The 23,773-nt window shown below is 37.8% G+C and overlaps 1 protein-coding gene across 1 annotated transcript in view; it reads right to left on the bottom strand.

The window, feature by feature from the left end:
• LOC128664316 (collagen alpha-1(VII) chain-like) overlaps window positions 1-23,773 on the bottom strand; it is a 913,939-nt gene that overhangs the window by 587,021 nt on the left and 303,145 nt on the right. The window contains exons 47-49 of the mRNA XM_053719156.1: window positions 23,363-23,434; window positions 4,825-4,884; window positions 4,054-4,089 (exon numbers count right to left, since the gene is read on the bottom strand). Of these exons, the coding sequence (XP_053575131.1) occupies window positions 4,054-4,089; window positions 4,825-4,884; window positions 23,363-23,434 (168 nt within the window). The remainder of the gene's footprint in view (window positions 1-4,053; window positions 4,090-4,824; window positions 4,885-23,362; window positions 23,435-23,773) is intronic.

The raw sequence follows: 23,773 nt of genomic DNA on the forward strand, positions 1-23,773 counted from the left end.
TCTTCTTCCATCTGGCGAGGAGCGGCACCATCTGGAAGACATCCGACACGGAGCATCCATCGATCCTGACGACTAAACGAAGAATGACGGTTCCTTTAAATGATGTCATCCAAGATGGCGTCCCTTGAATTCCGATTGGCTGATAGGATTCTATCAGCCAATCGGAATTAAGGTAGGAAAAATCCGATTGGCTGATGAAATCAGCCAATAGGATTGACCTCGGATTCTATTGGCTGTTCCAATCAGCCAATAGAATGCAAGGTCAATCCGATTGGCTGATTTCATCAGCCAATCGGAATTTTCCTACCTTAATTCTGATTGGCTGATAGAATCCTATCAGCCAATCAGAATTCAAGGGACGCCATCTTGGATGACGTCATTTAAAGGAACCGTCATTCTTCGTTTAGTCATCGGGATCGATAGATGCTCCGCGTCAGATGTCTTCAAGATGGTGCCGCTCCTCGCAGGATGGAAGAAGATAGAAGATGCCGCTTGGATGAAGATTTCTGCCCATCTGGAGGACCTCTTCTGGCCGGATTGGATGAAGACTTCTGCCCATCTGGAGGACCACTTCACCCGGATTCGTTGAGGACTTAGTCCCGGCTGGGTGAAGACGGCTCAAGGTAGGGTAATCTTCAATGGGGAAGTGTTAGGTTTTTTAAGGGGGGTTTGGGTGGGTTTTAGAGTAGGGTTGGGTGTGGGTGGTGGGTTTTAATGTTGGGGGGGTGTATTTCTTTTTTTTACAGGTAAAAGAGCTGATTACTTTGGGGCAATGCCCCGCAAAAAGCCCTTTTAAGGGCTATTTGTAATTTAGTGTAGGGTAGGGAATTTTATTATTTTGGGGGGCTTTTTTATTTTATTAGGGGGCTTAGATTAGGTGTAATTAGTTTAAACTTCTTGTAAATTTTTTTATTTTCTGTAATTTAGAGTTGTTTTTTTTTTGTACTTTAGTTAATTTTAGTTATTTTAATTTAATTGTAGGTAATTGTATTTAATTAATTTAATTTATTTAATGGTAGTATAGTGTTAGGTGTAATTGTAACTTTACAGGTCAATTTGTATTTATTTTAACTAGGTAGCTATTAAAGGGATACTAAACCCAATTTTTTTTATTTAATGATTCAGATAGAGCATGCAATTTTAATCAACTTTCTAATTTACTCCTATTGTCAATTTTTCTTCATTCTCTTGCTATCATTTATTTAAAAATCAGGAATATAAAGCTTAAGAGTCGGCCCATTTTTGGTTGAGAACCTGGGTTATGCTTGCTAATTGGTCTGCTAACTGTATGCACCAATAAGCAAGCGCTATCCATGGTGCTGAACCTAAAATGGGCCGGTTACTGAGCATTAAATTCCTACTTTTTAAATAAAGAAAGCAAGAGAACGAATAAAAATTTATAGTAGGAGTAAATTAGAAAGTTGCTTAAAACTGCATGCTCTATCTGAATCATTAAAGAAAAAAATGGGGGTTTAGTGTCCCTTTAAATAGTTAATAACTATTTAATAACTATTCTACCTAGTTAAAATAAATACAAACTTGCCTGTAAAATAAAAATAAACCCTAAGCTAGCTACAATGTAACTATTAGTTATATTGTAGCTAGCTTAGGGTTTATTTTATAGGTAAGTATTTAGTTTTAAATAGGAATAATTCATTTAATTATAGGAATATTTATTTAGATTAATTTAAATAATATTTAAGTTAGGGGGTTGTTAGGCTTAGGGTTAGACTTAGGTTTAGGGGTTAATAGATATAATTTAGGTGGCGGCGGTGTGGGGGGGGGGGCAGATTAGGGGTTAATAAATGTAATGTAGGTGGCGATGGGCTCCGGGAGCGACGGTTTAAGGGTTAAACATTTTATTTAGTTGCGGCGGGGTCCGGGTTGGAAGGATAGGGGTTAATAACTTTATGTAGGTGGCGGCGGTATAGGGGGCGGAAGATTAGGGGTTAATAGGTATAATGTAGGTGGCGGCGGGGTCTGGCAGCGGCGGTTTAGGGGTTCATATATTTATTATAGTGGCGGTGGGGTCCGGGAGTGGTGGTTTAGGGATTAATATATTTATTATAGTTGTGGCAGGGTCGAGGAGCGGCGGTTTAGGGGTTAATAAGTTTATTTAGGTGCGGGGGGCTCAGGGAGCGGTGGTTTAGGGGGTAAAACAGTATAGTTTAGTGTGGGTGCTTCGTGACAGGCTAGCAAGAAAGCTGCGAATAAGCCGATGAACAGCGAGATCGATGACTGTTAGTTAACAACAGTCCGCTGCTCATCGCAACGTACTTGGTGCGCAGCTTTTGACAGCTTTCTTGATAAATTTGGCGAACGTATTCAGGTCCACGGCGGCGATGTTAGGCGAGCTTAGGCGAGCGTATTGGGACCGGCGAATGCAGGTAAGTAGACAGGTTGATAACTAGAGGCCTATACCTCTACTTACATCTGCCTATTTTAAAATATTTTCATAATATTTTAATTTGTTTAGGCTATTACAGCAAGCTAGGGGCCAGATATCAAACATATATAATTTAGGACCTGTTTTATAGCCATGTGGTTAGAAACTGCTTTCCTGGTGAGCCATAGATTTAAAGGCAGTTGTGAGTACTGGATAACCCATGGATGACCTGTGGATGACTGGGCAAAGGTGGTAAGTTAGGTCATACAATGACACCTCCCCTGAGCTCTTCCTTAGGCCTCACATTTGACCCCAACATACATATTTTTCACAACTGAGTGTCAATGTTATCCCCTTGGCCGCCAGTAACACACAAATGCATTATTTTACCCCCTTTGACTGCCAGTAACACACACTTACATTATTTCACCCCCTTTGACTGCCAGTAATACACAATTATATTATGTCCCCCCTTTGACTGCCAGTAAAACACAAAAACATTATTTTACCTCCTATGACTGCCTGAAACACACAAATTATTTACCCCCTTTGACTGCCAGTAACACACAAATACATTATTTCACCCACTTTGACTGCCAGTAAAACACAAATACATTATTTTACCCCCTTTGACTGCCAGTAAAACACAAATACATTATTTTAACCCCTTTGACTGCCTGTAACACACAAAGCAGTGCTTTTACACCACAAAGGTTCCCAGTAATAAACACAGAGCAGTGATTTTACCCAAGTGGCTTAACATAATCCTAGAGCACAGTGTCACTTCTTTCTGGGCATATGTGTTAAGTTAAACAGATATTTAAGTGTAACGTATTCTTGCATAGATTTCAGTTGATACATGGCAAACCTAGTTGTGATTCAGATGCCACTAAACAAAAACTACTGGTACTGTTTTGCTTTTCTTATTTTGTGTAACATCTCCATTAAGATCTCACCCAGGCACATAAGAACATTTTTTGGAAAGCACCAAAATGTTGGTGTGGAACAAACCTGAGACTATGGCCTCTAGTTATTAAGGTCCGACAGTGCGGATCAGGTCCGACAGACCTCGCTGAATGCAGAGAGCAATACGCTCTTGTAAGCTGCTGGTGCAACGCCGCCCCCTGCAGACTCGCGGCCAATAGGCCGCCAGCAGGGGGTTGTCAATCAACCCGATCGTACTCGATCGGTGATTTCCGGCGATGTCTGTCCGCCTGCTCAGAGCAGGCGGACAGGTTATGGAGCAGCGGTCTTTGTGACCGCTGCTTCATAACTGCTGTTTCTGGTGAGTCTGAAGACTCGCCAGAAACAGGGACCGTCAAGCTCCATCCGGAGCTTGATTATTATTATTATCGGTTATTTGTAGAGCGCCAACAGATTCCGCAGCGCTATATAACTAGAGGCCTGAGTAACAACAGGATTTGCTACAGTTTAATTGCCTGTAATGTTTCCTATAGACCTGGATGTTTGTGCTTTTGCAAAACTTGATTTTGTTTGCTCTCAAAATGCAGAGTGTAGTGTCTGTCTTTTAATTGTAATCCAAGTCACAATATGAACTCTAATCCTTAGTTTGTATCTGCTGTGCAAATCATAACACATTTATCTGCACAGACAGAGAATAAAAAGCTTTAATCAAATGTTTCCATCACCACAAGTAAACACCTTACCTTTGGGCCAGGTTTCCCTGATAATCCTATGTTACCCTGAAAAACAAGACAACAAAGTCAGTTAAAGATTTCCCCACTAAACTACTATAAAAAGGCTAACGCCGCGAATAAAACCACTCCAAATCCCAAACCTGTCCTTGCTAGCTATGTAACAAATAATTGTGTTGCTTCTCTTTCACTTTAAAGCATTGCCAGAGAGCACAACAATGATTTGCTGCCCAGTCAGGACAAAGGGGCCGATTTAATATGCCCCGAATCTGGCCATCTTGCCCATAACAGGAGTTATGAAGCAGTCTTAAGACCACTGCTCCTTAACTGTATCAGCCGCCTCTGAGCAGTGTACAACAATCAACCCGATCCTATATGATCAGGTTGATTGACACCCCCTGCTAGTCTGCCACAAATCACCAGGACTGCTTGTGCAATGCTGAATGTGGACAGCGTATACTGTCCGCATTCAGCGATGTCTGGCGGACATGATACGCTGCGGCATATCATGTCCGCCAGGCAATATAAATCGGCCCCAAAGTGTTTATATAAGGACATTACAGAAACAACAGTATCAGGAGCTAATATGGCATAAAATTGTTGGAATGAAGCGCACACCTGGTACTTTAGCGCAATTAACAATTGATAATAGCTGTAGTCTCCCAGTTATATATGTACCAAGAGACAGACAAAATAACAGTTTTACTCACTAACAATAACTGTTTTTCGCTTTATTCATATTTGAGTAGAGTTACCTAACTCCCCAGAGCAGGCAATACTCACCCGTTCCCCTGGATCGCCCTTTAGTCCTTGTTGACCTGGTATCCCATAGCCTGGCTCACCCTAAAATAAAACAAGTCCCTATTACACATCTGTAATTAGAAGCATGTTATCCAAAACAGTAACAAACACATTTATACAGTGACTTGAGAGGACCCATTACTCACACTCAATCTACATAGAATCAGTTTGTAATATGTAATTCTACTCACACACTTTACTGTATTTATTCCTGCATTATATAAAAAAACTACACTTGTAAATCCTCAAATTACAGCCTCTATACACAGCTCCTTCATTACTATAATCCTTTACTTGCAGCCTCTCTATACACAGCTCCTTCATAACTATAATCCTTTACTTACACCCTCTTTATACACAGCTCCTTCATAACTATAATCCTTTACTTACACCCTCTCTATACACAGCTCCTTCATTACTATAATCCTTTACTTACACCCTCTCTATACACAGCTCCTTCATAACTATAATCCTTTACTTACACCCTCTCTATACACAGCTCCTTCATTACTATAATCCTTTACTTACACCCTCTCTATACACAGCTCCTTCATAACTATAATCCTTTACTTACACCCTCTCTATACACAGTTCCATCATTACTATAATCCTTTACTTGCAGCCTCTCTATACACAGCTCCTTCATAACTATAATCCTTTACTTGCAGCCTCTCTATACACAGCTCCTTCATAACTATAATCCTTTACTTGCAGCCTCTCTATACACAGCTCCTTCATTACTATAATCCTTTACTTACACCCTCTCTATACACAGTTCCTTCATAACTATAATCCTTTACTTGCAGCCTCTCTATACACAGCTCCTTCATAACTATAATCCTTTACTTACACCCTCTATACACAGTTCCTTCATTACTATAATCCTTTACTTGCAGCCTCTCTATACACAGCTCCTTCATAACTATAATCCTTTACTTGCAGCCTCTCTATACACAGCTCCATCATTACTATAATCCTTTACTTGCAGCCTCTCTATACACAGTTCCTTCATTACTATAATCCTTTACTTACAGCCTCTCTATACACAGTTCCTTCATTACTATAATCCTTTACTTGCAGCCTCTCTATACACAGCTCCTTCATAACTATAATCCTTTACTTACAGCCTCTCTATACACAGTTCCTTCATTACTATAATCCTTTACTTGCAGCCTCTCTATACACAGTTCCTTCATTACTATAATCCTTTACTTACAGCCTCTCTATACACAGCTCCTTCATAACTATAATCCTTTACTTACACCCTCTCTATACACAGCTCCTTCATAACTATAATCCTTTACTTACACCCTCTCTATACACAGTTCCATCATTACTATAATCCTTTACTTGCAGCCTCTCTATACACAGCTCCTTCATAACTATAATCCTTTACTTGCAGCCTCTCTATACACTGCTCCTTCATAACTATAATCCTTTACTTACACCCTCTCTATACACAGCTCCTTCATAACTATAATCCTTTACTTACACCCTCTCTATACACAGCTCCTTCATAACTATAATCCTTTACTTACACCCTCTCTATACACAGCTCCTTCATAACTATAATCCTTTACTTACAGCCTCTCTATAGACAGCTCCTTCATAACTATAATCCTTTACTTACAGCCTCTCTATACACAGCTCCTTCATAACTATAATCCTTTACTTACAGCCTCTCTATACACAGCTCCTTCATAACTATAATCCTTTACTTACACCCTCTCTATACACAGCTCCTTCATAACTATAATCCTTTACTTACAGCCTCTCTATAGACAGCTCCTTCATAACTATAATCCTTTACTTACACCCTCTCTATACACAGCTCCTTCATAACTATAATCCTTTACTTACACCCTCTCTATACACAGCTCCTTCATAACTATAATCCTTTACTTACACCCTCTCTATACACAGCTCCTTCATAACTATAATCCTTTACTTACAGCCTCTCTATACACAGTTCCTTCATTACTATAATCCTTTACTTGCAGCCTCTCTATACACAGCTCCTTCATTACTATAATCCTTTACTTGCAGCCTCTCTATACACAGCTCCTTCATTACTATAATCCTTTACTTGCAGCCTCTCTATACACAGCTCCTTCATAACTATAATCCTTTACTTACACCCTCTCTATACACAGCTCCTTCATAACTATAATCCTTTACTTACAGCCTCTCTATACACAGCTCCATCATTACTATAATCCTTTACTTGCAGCCTCTCTATACACAGCTCCATCATTACTATAATCCTTTACTTACACCCTCTCTATACACAGCTCCATCATTACTATAATCCTTTACTTACACCCTCTCTATACACAGCTCCATCATTACTATAATCCTTTACTTGCAGCCTCTCTATACACAGCTCCTTCATTACTATAATCCTTTACTTACACCCTCTCTATACACAGCTCCTTCATTACTATAATCCTTTACTTACACCCTCTCTATACACAGCTCCTTCATTACTATAATCCTTTACTTACAGCCTCTCTATACACAGCTCCATCATTACTATAATCCTTTACTTGCAGCCTCTCTATACACAGCTCCATCATAACTATAATCCTTTACTTACAGCCTCTCTATACACAGCTCCATCATTACTATAATCCTTTACTTGCAGCCTCTCTATACACTGCTCCATCATTACTATAATCCTTTACTTACACCCTCTCTATACACAGCTCCATCATTACTATAATCCTTTACTTACACCCTCTCTATACACAGCTCCATCATTACTATAATCCTTTACTTACACCCTCTCTATACACAGCTCCATCATTACTATAATCCTTTACTTGCAGCCTCTCTATACACAGCTCCTTCATTACTATAATCCTTTACTTACAGCCTCTCTATACACAGCTCCTTCATAACTATAATCCTTTACTTACACCCTCTCTATACACAGCTCCTTCATTACTATAATCCTTTACTTACAGCCTCTCTATACACAGCTCCTTCATAACTATAATCCTTTACTTACACCCTCTCTATACACAGCTCCTTCATTACTATAATCCTTTACTTACACCCTCTCTATACACAGCTCCTTCATAACTATAATCCTTTACTTACACCCTCTCTATACACAGCTCCATCATTACTATAATCCTTTACTTACACCCTCTCTATACACAGCTCCATCATTACTATAATCCTTTACTTGCAGCCTCTCTATACACAGTTCCATCATTACTATAATCCTTTACTTGCAGCCTCTCTATACACAGTTCCATCATTACTATAATCCTTTACTTACACCCTCTCTATACACTGCTCCTTCATAACTATAATCCTTTACTTGCAGCCTCTCTATACACAGCTCCTTCATTACTATAATCCTTTACTTACACCCTCTCTATACACAGCTCCATCATTACTATAATCCTTTACTTGCAGCCTCTCTATACACAGTTCCATCATTACTATAATCCTTTACTTGCACCCTCTCTATACACAGTTCCTTCATTACTATAATCCTTTACTTACACCCTCTCTATACACAGTTCCTTCATTACTATAATCCTTTACTTGCAGCCTCTCTATACACAGTTCCTTCATAACTATAATCCTTTACTTACACCCTCTCTATACACAGCTCCTTCATAACTATAATCCTTTACTTACAGCCTCTCTATAGACAGTTCCTTCATTACTATAATCCTTTACTTACAGCCTCTCTATAGACAGCTCCTTCATTACTATAATCCTTTACTTACACCCTCTCTATACACAGCTCCTTCATTACTATAATCCTTTACTTGCAGCCTCTCTATACACAGTTCCATCATTACTATAATCCTTTACTTGCACCCTCTCTATACACAGCTCCTTCATTACTATAATCCTTTACTTACACCCTCTCTATACACAGTTCCTTCATTACTATAATCCTTTACTTACACCCTCTCTATACACAGCTCCTTCATTACTATAATCCTTTACTTACACCCTCTCTATACACAGTTCCTTCATAACTATAATCCTTTACTTACACCCTCTCTATACACAGCTCCTTCATAACTATAATCCTTTACTTACACCCTCTCTATACACAGTTCCTTCATTACTATAATCCTTTACTTGCAGCCTCTCTATACACAGTTCCTTCATTACTATAATCCTTTACTTACACCCTCTCTATACACAGTTCCTTCATTACTATAATCCTTTACTTACACCCTCTCTATACACTGCTCCTTCATTACTATAATCCTTTACTTACACCCTCTCTATACACAGTTCCTTCATTACTATAATCCTTTACTTACACCCTCTCTATACACAGCTCCTTCATAACTATAATCCTTTACTTACAGCCTCTCTATAGACAGTTCCTTCATTACTATAATCCTTTACTTACACCCTCTCTATACACAGCTCCTTCATTACTATAATCCTTTACTTGCAGCCTCTCTATACACAGTTCCTTCATTACTATAATCCTTTACTTGCAGCCTCTCTATACACAGCTCCTTCATAACTATAATCCTTTACTTACACCCTCTCTATACACAGCTCCTTCATAACTATAATCCTTTACTTACACCCTCTCTATACACAGTTCCTTCATTACTATAATCCTTTACTTGCAGCCTCTCTATACACAGCTCCTTCATAACTATAATCCTTTACTTACAGCCTCTCTATACACAGCTCCTTCATAACTATAATCCTTTACTTACACCCTCTCTATACACAGCTCCTTCATAACTATAATCCTTTACTTGCAGCCTCTCTATACACAGCTCCTTCATAACTATAATCCTTTACTTACACCCTCTCTATACACAGCTCCTTCATAACTATAATCCTTTACTTACACCCTCTCTATACACAGCTCCTTCATAACTATAATCCTTTACTTACAGCCTCTCTATACACAGCTCCTTCATAACTATAATCCTTTACTTACAGCCTCTCTATACACAGTTCCTTCATTACTATAATCCTTTACTTGCAGCCTCTCTATACACAGTTCCTTCATAACTATAATCCTTTACTTGCAGCCTCTCTACACACAGTTCCATCATTACTATAATCCTTTACTTACAGCCTCTCTATACACAGCTCCTTCATAACTATAATCCTTTACTTACACCCTCTCTATACACAGCTCCTTCATAACTATAATCCTTTACTTGCACCCTCTCTATACACAGCTCCTTCATAACTATAATCCTTTACTTACACCCTCTCTATACACAGTTCCTTCATAACTATAATCCTTTACTTGCACCCTCTCTATACACAGCTCCTTCATAACTATAATCCTTTACTTACACCCTCTCTATACACAGTTCCTTCATTACTATAATCCTTTACTTGCACCCTCTCTATACACAGCTCCTTCATAACTATAATCCTTTACTTGCAGCCTCTCTATACACAGCTCCTTCATTACTATAATCCTTTACTTGCAGCCTCTCTATACACAGCTCCTTCATTACTATAATTCTTCACTTGCAGCCTCTCTATACACAGCTCCTTCATTACTATAATCCTTTACTTGCAGCCTCTCTATACACAGCTCCTTCATTACTATAATCCTTTACTTACACCCTCTCTATACACAGCTCCTTCATAACTATAATCCTTTACTTACACCCTCTCTATACACAGCTCCTTCATTACTATAATCCTTTACTTGCAGCCTCTCTATACACAGCTCCTTCATAACTATAATCCTTTACTTACACCCTCTCTATACACAGCTCCTTCATAACTATAATCCTTTACTTACACCCTCTATACACAGTTCCTTCATTACTATAATCCTTTACTTGCAGCCTCTCTATACACTGCTCCTTCATAACTATAATCCTTTACTTACACCCTCTCTATACACAGCTCCTTCATTACTATAATCCTTTACTTACACCCTCTCTATACACAGCTCCTTCATTACTATAATCCTTTACTTACAGCCTCTCTATACACAGCTCCTTCATTACTATAATCCTTTACTTACAGCCTCTCTATACACAGTTCCTTCATTACTATAATCCTTTACTTACACCCTCTCTATACACAGCTCCTTCATAACTATAATCCTTTACTTACACCCTCTCTATAGACAGCTCCTTCATAACTATAATCCTTTACTTACAGCCTCTCTATACACAGCTCCTTCATTACTATAATCCTTTACTTGCAGCCTCTCTATACACAGCTCCTTCATAACTATAATCCTTTACTTACAGCCTCTCTATAGACAGTTCCATCATTACTATAATCCTTTACTTACAGCCTCTCTATACACAGCTCCTTCATAACTATAATCCTTTACTTACACCCTCTCTATACACAGTTCCTTCATAACTATAATCCTTTACTTGCAGCCTCTCTATACACAGCTCCTTCATAACTATAATCCTTTACTTGCAGCCTCTCTATACACTGCTCCTTCATAACTATAATCCTTTACTTACACCCTCTCTATACACAGCTCCTTCATAACTATAATCCTTTACTTACACCCTCTCTATACACAGCTCCTTCATAACTATAATCCTTTACTTACACCCTCTCTATACACAGCTCCTTCATTACTATAATCCTTTACTTGCAGCCTCTCTATACACAGCTCCTTCATTACTATAATCCTTTACTTGCAGCCTCTCTATACACAGCTCCTTCATAACTATAATCCTTTACTTGCAGCCTCTCTATACACTGCTCCTTCATTACTATAATCCTTTACTTGCAGCCTCTCTATACACAGTTCCATCATTACTATAATCCTTTACTTACACCCTCTCTATACACAGCTCCTTCATTACTATAATCCTTTACTTACACCCTCTCTATACACTGCTCCTTCATTACTATAATCCTTTACTTGCACCCTCTCTATACACAGCTCCTTCATAACTATAATCCTTTACTTACACCCTCTCTATACACAGTTCCTTCATTACTATAATCCTTTACTTACACCCTCTCTATACACAGTTCCTTCATTACTATAATCCTTTACTTGCAGCCTCTCTATACACAGTTCCTTCATAACTATAATCCTTTACTTACACCCTCTCTATACACAGCTCCTTCATAACTATAATCCTTTACTTACAGCCTCTCTATAGACAGTTCCTTCATTACTATAATCCTTTACTTGCACCCTCTCTATACACAGTTCCTTCATAACTATAATCCTTTACTTACACCCTCTCTATACACAGCTCCTTCATAACTATAATCCTTTACTTACAGCCTCTCTATAGACAGTTCCTTCATTACTATAATCCTTTACTTACACCCTCTCTATACACAGTTCCATCATAACTATAATCCTTTACTTACACCCTCTCTATACACAGTTCCTTCATTACTATAATCCTTTACTTACACCCTCTCTATACACAGCTCCTTCATAACTATAATCCTTTACTTACACCCTCTCTATACACAGCTCCTTCATAACTATAATCCTTTACTTACAGCCTCTCTATACACAGCTCCTTCATAACTATAATCCTTTACTTACACCCTCTCTATACACAGCTCCTTCATAACTATAATCCTTTACTTACACCCTCTCTATACACAGCTCCTTCATAACTATAATCCTTTACTTACAGCCTCTCTATAGACAGTTCCTTCATTACTATAATCCTTTACTTACACCCTCTCTATACACAGTTCCATCATAACTATAATCCTTTACTTACACCCTCTCTATACACAGTTCCTTCATTACTATAATCCTTTACTTACACCCTCTCTATACACAGCTCCTTCATAACTATAATCCTTTACTTACACCCTCTCTATACACAGCTCCTTCATAACTATAATCCTTTACTTGCAGCCTCTCTATACACAGCTCCTTCATAACTATAATCCTTTACTTACACCCTCTCTATACACAGCTCCTTCATAACTATAATCCTTTACTTGCAGCCTCTCTATACACAGCTCCTTCATTACTATAATCCTTTACTTACACCCTCTCTATACACAGCTCCTTCATAACTATAATCCTTTACTTGCAGCCTCTCTATACACAGCTCCTTCATTACTATAATCCTTTACTTACACCCTCTCTATACACAGCTCCTTCATAACTATAATCCTTTACTTGCAGCCTCTCTATACACAGCTCCTTCATAACTATAATCCTTTACTTACACCCTCTCTATACACAGTTCCATCATTACTATAATTCTTTACTTACACCCTCTCTATACACAGCTCCTTCATAACTATAATCCTTTACTTGCAGCATCTCTATACACAGCTCCTTCATAATTATAATCCTTTACTTACACCCTCTCTATACACAGTTCCTTCATAACTATAATCCTTTACTTACACCCTCTCTATACACAGTTCCATCATTACTATAATTCTTTACTTACACCCTCTCTATACACAGCTCCTTCATAACTATAATCCTTTACTTGCAGCATCTCTATACACAGCTCCTTCATAATTATAATCCTTTACTTGCAGCCTCTCTATACACAGTTCCTTCATAACTATAATCCTTTACTTACACCCTCTCTATACACAGCTCCTTCATTACTATAATCCTTTACTTGCAGCCTCTCTATACACAGTTCCTTCATAACTATAATCCTTTACTTACACCCTCTCTATACACAGCTCCTTCATTACTATAATCCTTTACTTACACCCTCTCTATACACAGTTCCTTCATTACTATAATCCTTTACTTACACCCTCTCTATACACAGCTCCTTCATAACTATAATCCTTTACTTACAGCCTCTCTATAGACAGTTCCTTCATTACTATAATCCTTTACTTACACCCTCTCTATACACAGTTCCATCATAACTATAATCCTTTACTTACAGCCTCTATACACAGTTCCTTCATTACTATAATCCTTTACTTACACCCTCTCTATACACAGCTCCTTCATTACTATAATCCTTTACTTACACCCTCTCTATACACAGTTCCATCATTACTATAATCCTTTACTTACACCCTCTCTATACACAGCTCCTTCATAACTATAATCCTTTACTTGCAGCCTCTCTATACACAGCTCCTTCATAACTATAATCCTTTACTTACACCCTCTCTATACACAGCTCCTTCATTACTATAATCCTTTACTTGCAGCCTCTCTATACACAGCTCCTTCATAACTATAATCCTTTACTTACACCCTCTCTATACACAGCTCCTTCATTACTATAATCCTTTACTTGCAGCCTCTCTATACACAGTTCCTTCATTACTATAATCCTTTACTTGCAGCCTCTCTATACACAGCTCCTTCATTACTATAATCCTTTACTTGCAGCCTCTCTATACACAGTTCCTTCATTACTATAATCCTTTACTTGCAGCCTCTCTATACACAGTTCCATCATTACTATAATTCTTTACTTACACCCTCTCTATACACAGTTCCATCATTACTATAATTCTTTACTTACACCCTCTCTATACACAGCTCCTTCATTACTATAATCCTTTACTTGCAGCCTCTCTATACACAGCTCCTTCATAACTATAATCCTTTACTTGCAGCCTCTCTATACACAGCTCCTTCATAACTATAATCCTTTACTTACACCCTCTCTATACACAGCTCCTTCATAACTATAATCCTTTACTTACACCCTCTCTATACACAGTTCCTTCATTACTATAATCCTTTACTTGCAGCCTCTCTATACACAGCTCCTTCATAACTATAATCCTTTACTTACACCCTCTCTATACACAGCTCCTTCATAACTATAATCCTTTACTTACAGCCTCTCTATACACAGCTCCTTCATTACTATAATCCTTTACTTACACCCTCTCTATACACAGCTCCTTCATAACTATAATCCTTTACTTACACCCTCTCTATACACAGCTCCTTCATAACTATAATCCTTTACTTACAGCCTCTCTATACACAGCTCCTTCATAACTATAATCCTTTACTTACACCCTCTCTATACACAGCTCCTTCATAACTATAATCCTTTACTTACAGCCTCTCTATACACAGCTCCTTCATAACTATAATCCTTTACTTGCAGCCTCTCTATACACAGCTCCTTCATAACTATAATCCTTTACTTACACCCTCTCTATACACAGCTCCTTCATAACTATAATCCTTTACTTACACCCTCTATACACAGCTCCTTCATAACTATAATCCTTTACTTACAGCCTCTCTATAGACAGTTCCTTCATTACTATAATCCTTTACTTACACCCTCTCTATACACAGTTCCTTCATTACTATAATCCTTTACTTGCAGCCTCTCTATACACAGCTCCTTCATAACTATAATCCTTTACTTACACCCTCTCTATACACAGCTCCTTCATAACTATAATCCTTTACTTACACCCTCTCTATACACAGCTCCTTCATAACTATAATCCTTTACTTGCAGCCTCTCTATACACTGCTCCTTCATTACTATAATCCTTTACTTGCAGCCTCTCTATACACAGCTCCTTCATAACTATAATCCTTTACTTGCAGCCTCTCTATACACAGCTCCTTCATTACTATAATCCTTTACTTACACCCTCTCTATACACAGCTCCTTCATAACTATAATCCTTTACTTGCAGCCTCTCTATACACAGTTCCTTCATTACTATAATCCTTTACTTACACCCTCTCTATACACAGTTCCTTCATAACTATAATCCTTTACTTACACCCTCTCTATACACAGCTCCATCATTACTATAATCCTTTACTTACACCCTCTCTATACACAGCTCCATCATTACTATAATCCTTTACTTACACCCTCTCTATACACAGTTCCTTCATAACTATAATCCTTTACTTACAGCCTCTCTATACACAGCTCCATCATTACTATAATCCTTTACTTACAGCCTCTCTATACACAGCTCCTTCATAACTATAATCCTTTACTTACAGCCTCTCTATACACAGCTCCATCATTACTATAATCCTTTACTTACAGCCTCTCTATACACAGCTCCTTCATAACTATAATCCTTTACTTGCAGCCTCTCTATACACTGCTCCTTCATAACTATAATCCTTTACTTGCAGCCTCTCTATACACTGCTCCTTCATTACTATAATCCTTTACTTACACCCTCTCTATACACAGCTCCTTCATTACTATAATCCTTTACTTGCAGCCTCTCTATACACAGCTCCTTCATAACTATAATCCTTTACTTGCAGCCTCTCTATACACTGCTCCTTCATAACTATAATCCTTTACTTGCAGCCTCTCTATACACTGCTCCTTCATTACTATAATCCTTTACTTACACCCTCTCTATACACAGCTCCTTCATTACTATAATCCTTTACTTACACCCTCTCTATACACAGCTCCTTCATTACTATAATCCTTTACTTACACCCTCTCTATACACAGCTCCTTCATAACTATAATCCTTTACTTACACCCTCTCTATACACAGCTCCTTCATAACTATAATCCTTTACTTACACCCTCTCTATACACAGCTCCTTCATAACTATAATCCTTTACTTGCAGCCTCTCTATACACAGCTCCTTCATAACTATAATCCTTTACTTACACCCTCTCTATACACAGCTCCTTCATAACTATAATCCTTTACTTACACCCTCTCTATACACAGCTCCTTCATAACTATAATCCTTTACTTACACCCTCTCTATACACAGCTCCTTCATAACTATAATCCTTTACTTACACCCTCTCTATACACAGCTCCTTCATTACTATAATCCTTTACTTACAGCCTCTCTATACACAGCTCCTTCATTACTATAATCCTTTACTTACACCCTCTCTATACACTGCTCCTTCATTACTATAATCCTTTACTTACACCCTCTCTATACACAGCTCCTTCATTACTATAATCCTTTACTTACACCCTCTCTATACACAGCTCCTTCATAACTATAATCCTTTACTTACACCCTCTCTATACACAGCTCCTTCATAACTATAATCCTTTACTTACACCCTCTCTATACACAGCTCCTTCATAACTATAATCCTTTACTTGCAGCCTCTCTATACACAGTTCCATCATTACTATAATCCTTTACTTACACCCTCTCTATACACAGCTCCTTCATTACTATAATCCTTTACTTGCACCCTCTCTATACACAGCTCCTTCATTACTATTAAATATGGAAAAATGAAAAAAAAAAGGCGCTCCAATGGTGCAGATGGTTATAGTATAAACCAAAATGATTCCAAAAAAACCCTCTACAGAAAGGTACTCAAAAAAATAATGCACTATAATGCAGTGCAAGTCTGACAGGATGGATAGATCAGGCTGGATGTGCAATTGTACGAGTATTTGGTAACTATTTAACTATGTATTATCATTACACAAGCATTGGCAATTTGAATGGAGGGGATATTTTGATTAAATCATGTCTGCACACACCGGATGCTAATTAGAGGAATATGGCTACACCTCACTGACGAGGCCCAATGAAGGCCAAAACTATCGTCTGGGGTTGTTGTGTTCCTTGTTCAGAGAGGAACTGCCTGGTATTTCGGGACTGGCTGTAATAGGCGGGATCAGACTGATATACTACAGGAAATTTCAACTCTGTGAAAAGCATTACTGGGCTAAAAGAAGTTGCACCCAGGTGGTAAATCGCCATAGAACAGGCTAACAATGGTACTGATCTTGCTGTTCATTCCTTTGAGTTCGATCTCTCTCTCTCTCTCTCTCTCTCTCCATCGCACGTCACTGGTCTATACACAGATCCTTCATTCCTATCAGCCTTTACTTACAGCCTCTCTATACACAGTTCCTTTATTACAATCAGTCTTTACTTACAGTCTCTCTATAGACAGTTCCTTTATTACAATCAGTCTTTATTTACAGCCTCTCTATAGACAGTTCCTTTATTACAATCAGTCTTTACTTACAGTCTCTCTATAGACAGTTCCTTTATTACAATCAGTCTTTACTTACAGCCTCTCTATAGACATTTCCTTTATTACAATCAGTCTTTACTTACAGCCTCTCTATAGACAGTTCCTATATTACTATCAGTCTTTACTTACAGCCTCTCTATAGACAGTTCCTTTATTACTATCAGCCTTTATTTACAGTCTCTCTATAGACAGTTCCTTTATTACAATCAGTCTTTATTTACAGCCTCTCTATAGACAGTTCCTTTATTACAATCAGTCTTTACTTACAGCCTCTCTATAGACAGTTCCTTTATTACTATCAGTCTTTACTTACAGCCTCTCTATAGACAGTTCCTTTATTACAATCAGTCTTTACTTACAGCCTCTCTATAGACAGTTCCTTTATTACTATCAGCCTTTACTTACAGCCTCTCTATAGACAGTTCCTTTATTACTATCAGCCTTTACTTACAGCCTCTCTATAGACAGTTCCTTTATTACTATCAGCCTTTATTTACAGCCTCTCTATAGACAGTTCCTTTATTACTATCAGTCTTTACTTACAGCCTCTCTATAGACAGTTCCTTTATTACTATCAGCCTTTACTTACAGCCTCTCTATAGACAGTTCCTATATTACTATCAGTCTTTACTTACAGCCTCTCTATAGACAGTTCCTTTACTACTATCAGTCTTTACTTACAGCCTCTCTATAGACAGTTCCTTTATTACTATCAGCCTTTACTTACAGCCTCTCTATAGACAGTTCCTTTATTACAATCAGTCTTTACTTACAGCCTCTCTATAGACAGTTCCTTTATTACAATCAGCCTTTACTTACAGCCTCTCTATAGACAGTTCCTTTATTACTATCAGCCTTTATTTACAGCCTCTCTATAGACAGTTCCTTTATTACAATCAGCCTTTACTTACAGCCTCTCTATAGACAGTTCCTTTACTACTATCAGCCTTTACTTACAGCCTCTCTATAGACAGTTCCTTTACTACTATCAGCCTTTACTTACAGCCTCTCTATAGACAGTTCCTTTACTACTATCAGCCTTGACTTACAGCCTCTCTATAGACAGTTCCTTTATTACTATCAGCCTTTACTTACAGCCTCTCTATAGACAGTTCCTTTACTACTATCAGCCTTTACTTACAGCCTCTCTATAGACAGTTCCTTTATTACTATCAGCCTTTATTTACAGCCTCTCTATAGACAGTTCCTTTACTACTATCAGCCTTTACTTACAGCCTCTCTATAGACAGTTCCTTTACTACTATCAGTGTTTATTTACAGCCTCTCTATAGACAGTTCCTTTACTACTATCAGCCTTTACTTACAGCCTCTCTATAGACAGTTCCTTTATTACTATCAGCCTTTACTTACAGCCTCTCTATAGACAGTTCCTTTACTACTATCAGCCTTTACTTACAGCCTCTCTATAGACAGTTCCTTTACTACTATCAGCCTTTACTTACAGCCTCTCTATAGACAGTTCCTTTATTACTATCAGCCTTTACTTACAGCCTCTCTATAGACAGTTCCTTTATTACTATCAGTCTTTACTTACAGCCTCTCTATACACAGTTCCTATATTACTATCAGTCTTTACTTACAGCCTCTCTATAGACAGTTCCTTTATTACTATCAGTCTTTACTTACAGCCTCTCTATACACAGTTCCTATATTACTATCAGTCTTTACTTACAGCCTCTCTATACACAGTTCCTATATTACTATCAGTCTTTACTTACAGCCTCTCTATAGACAGTTCCTTTATTACAATCAGCCTTTACTTACAGCCTCTCTATAGACAGTTCCTTTACTACTATCAGCCTTTATTTACAGCCTCTCTATAGACAGTTCCTTTATTACTATCAGTCTTTATTTACAGCCTCTCTATAGACAGTTCCTTTATTACTATCAGCCTTTACTTACAGCCTCTCTATAGACAGTTCCTTTATTACTATCAGTCTTTATTTACAGCCTCTCTATAGACAGTTCCTTTACTACTATCAGCCTTTACTTACAGCCTCTCTATAGACAGTTCCTTTACTACTATCAGCCTTTACTTACAGCCTCTCTATAGACAGTTCCTTTATTACTATCAGCCTTTACTTACAGCCTCTCTATAGACAGTTCCTTTACTACTATCAGCCTTTACTTACAGCCTCTCTATAGACAGTTCCTTTATTACTATCAGCCTTTACTTACAGCCTCTCTATAGACAGTTCCTTTATTACTATCAGCCTTTATTTACAGCCTCTCTATAGACAGTTCCTTTATTACTATCAGCCTTTATTTACAGCCTCTCTATAGACAGTTCCTTTATTACTATCAGCCTTTACTTACAGCCTCTCTATAGACAGTTCCTTTATTACTATCAGTCTTTACTTACAGCCTCTCTATAGACAGTTCCTTTATTACTATCAGCCTTTATTTACAGCCTCTCTATAGACAGTTCCTTTACTACTATCAGCCTTTACTTACAGCCTCTCTATAGACAGTTCCTTTACTACTATCAGCCTTTACTTACAGCCTCTCTATAGACAGTTCCTTTATTACAATCAGCCTTTACTTACAGCCTCTCTATAGACAGTTCCTTTATTACTATCAGTCTTTACTTACAGCCTCTCTATAGACAGTTCCTTTATTACTATCAGCCTTTACTTACAGCCTCTCTATAGACAGTTCCTTTATTACAATCAGCCTTTACTTACAGCCTCTCTATAGACAGTTCCTTTATTACAATCAGCCTTTACTTACAGCCTCTCTATAGACAGTTCCTTTATTACTATCAGCCTTTACTTACAGCCTCTCTATAGACAGTTCCTATATTACTATCAGTCTTTATTTACAGCCTCTCTATAGACAGTTCCTTTACTACTATCAGCCTTTACTTACAGCCTCTCTATAGACAGTTCCTTTATTACAATCAGCCTTTACTTACAGCCTCTCTATAGACAGTTCCTTTATTACTATCAGTCTTTACTTACAGCCTCTCTATAGACAGTTCCTTTATTACTATCAGCCTTTACTTACAGCCTCTCTATAGACAGTTCCTTTATTACAATCAGCCTTTACTTACAGCCTCTCTATAGACAGTTCCTTTACTACTATCAGTCTTTATTTACAGCCTCTCTATAGACAGTTCCTTTACTACTATCAGTCTTTACTTACAGCCTCTCTATACACAGTTCCTTTATTACTATCAGCCTTTATTTACAGCCTCTCTATAGACAGTTCCTTTACTACTATCAGCCTTTACTTACAGCCTCTCTATAGACAGTTCCTTTATTACTATCAGCCTTTACTTACAGCCTCTCTATAGACAGTTCCTTTATTACAATCAGTCTTTACTTACAGCCTCTCTATAGACAGTTCCTTTATTACAATCAGTCTTTATTTACAGCCTCTCTATAGACAGTTCCTTTATTACTATCAGCCTTTACTTACAGCCTCTCTATAGACAGTTCCTTTATTACTATCAGCCTTTACTTACAGCCTCTCTATAGACAGTTCCTTTACTACTATCAGCCTTTACTTACAGCCTCTCTATAGACAGTTCCTTTATTACTATCAGCCTTTACTTACAGCCTCTCTATAGACAGTTCCTTTATTACTATCAGTCTTTATTTACAGCCTCTCTATAGACAGTTCCTTTACTACTATCAGCCTTTATTTACAGCCTCTCTATAGACAGTTCCTTTACTACTATCAGTCTTTATTTACAGCCTCTCTATAGACAGTTCCTTTACTACTATCAGCCTTTATTTACAGCCTCTCTATAGACAGTTCCTTTACTACTATCAGCCTTTACTTACAGCCTCTCTATAGACAGTTCCTATATTACTATCAGCCTTGACTTACAGCCTCTCTATACACAGTTCCTTTACTACTATCAGCCTTTACTTACAGCCTCTCTATAGACAGTTCCTTTATTACTATCAGCCTTTACTTACAGCCTCTCTATAGACAGTTCCTTTATTACTATCAGTCTTTATTTACAGCCTCTCTATAGACAGTTCCTTTACTACTATCAGCCTTTATTTACAGCCTCTCTATAGACAGTTCCTTTACTACTATCAGTCTTTATTTACAGCCTCTCTATAGACAGTTCCTTTACTACTATCAGCCTTTATTTACAGCCTCTCTATAGACAGTTCCTTTACTACTATCAGTGTTTATTTACAGCCTCTCTATAGACAGTTCCTTTATTACTATCAGCCTTTACTTACAGCCTCTCTATAGACAGTTCCTTTATTACTATCAGCCTTTACTTACAGCCTCTCTATAGACAGTTCCTTTATTACTATCAGCCTTTACTTACAGCCTCTCTATAGACAGTTCCTTTATTACTATCAGCCTTTACTTACAGCCTCTCTATAGACAGTTCCTTTACTACTATCAGTCTTTACTTACAGCCTCTCTATAGACAGTTCCTTTACTACTATCAGCCTTTACTTACAGCCTCTCTATAGACAGTTCCTTTACTACTATCAGCCTTTACTTACAGCCTCTCTATAGACAGTTCCTTTACTACTATCAGCCTTTACTTACAGCCTCTCTATAGACAGTTCCTTTATTACTATCAGTCTTTACTTACAGCCTCTCTATAGACAGTTCCTTTACTACTATCAGTCTTTACTTACAGCCTCTCTATAGACAGTTCCTTTATTACTATCAGCCTTTACTTACAGCCTCTCTATAGACAGTTCCTTTATTACTATCAGTCTTTACTTACAGCCTCTCTATAGACAGTTCCTTTATTACTATCAGCCTTTACTTACAGCCTCTCTATAGACAGTTCCTTTATTACTATCAGCCTTTACTTACAGCCTCTCTATAGACAGTTCCTTTATTACTATCAGTCTTTACTTACAGCCTCTCTATAGACAGTTCCTTTACTACTATCAGTCTTTACTTACAGCCTCTCTATAGACAGTTCCTTTACTACTATCAGCCTTTACTTACAGCCTCTCTATAGACAGTTCCTTTACTACTATCAGCCTTTACTTACAGCCTCTCTATAGACAGTTCCTTTACTACTATCAGCCTTTACTTACAGCCTCTCTATAGACAGTTCCTTTATTACTATCAGTCTTTACTTACAGCCTCTCTATAGACAGTTCCTTTATTACTATCAGCCTTTACTTACAGCCTCTCTATAGACAGTTCCTTTATTACTATCAGTCTTTATTTACAGCCTCTCTATAGACAGTTCCTTTATTACTATCAGCCTTTACTTACAGCCTCTCTATAGACAGTTCCTTTATTACTATCAGCCTTTACTTACAGCCTCTCTATAGACAGTTCCTTTACTACTATCAGCCTTTACTTACAGCCTCTCTATAGACAGTTCCTTTACTACTATCAGTCTTTATTCACAGCCTCTCTATAGACAGTTCCTTTATTACTATCAGCCTTTACTTACAACCTCTCTAGTGATGTAGGTCAAATCTATAGAAGTTTCATGAAGAGTTTTAATACATGTCAATAAAATATACTACACAAGGTTTATATACAGACTGAGAAAACAAAACGTTATTCCAAAGTGAAACTTTCGGAGACCTGAGTGAGCCTGTGCATCCCTTTCAGCACCAGGTTTTGGGTTAATTACCTTCGCTCCTTTGTCTCCTTGTTTCCCTTTGATGCCTTGAGGACCAGCAGGCCCAACTGGCCCAATGTCACCCTGTTAGAGAAAAAAATATCTGAGCTTATACAAGAAACTAACAGTAAACATGGTGCTCGTTACACAGGCCAGTTTCAGTCTAGCAGTAATGTGCAGTAAACATGGTGCTCGTTACACAGGCCAGTTTCAGTCTAGCAGTAATGTACAGTAAACATGGTGCTCGTTACACAGGCCAGTTTCAGTCTAGCAGTAATGTACATCTCCTCATTAGTTTATATGGTATTCTAATCCAGTAGCCATTAGAATTATTTAAAGGGACACTGTACTCAAAATGTTCTATTATCTACATTATTTAAATATGTTGACATTTTTTCCTGAAACAAAATGTGTAGAAATGTT

This window comes from Bombina bombina, chromosome 6, assembly GCF_027579735.1.
Source record: "Bombina bombina isolate aBomBom1 chromosome 6, aBomBom1.pri, whole genome shotgun sequence".
In the NCBI taxonomy this organism is placed as follows: Eukaryota; Metazoa; Chordata; class Amphibia; order Anura; family Bombinatoridae; genus Bombina; species Bombina bombina.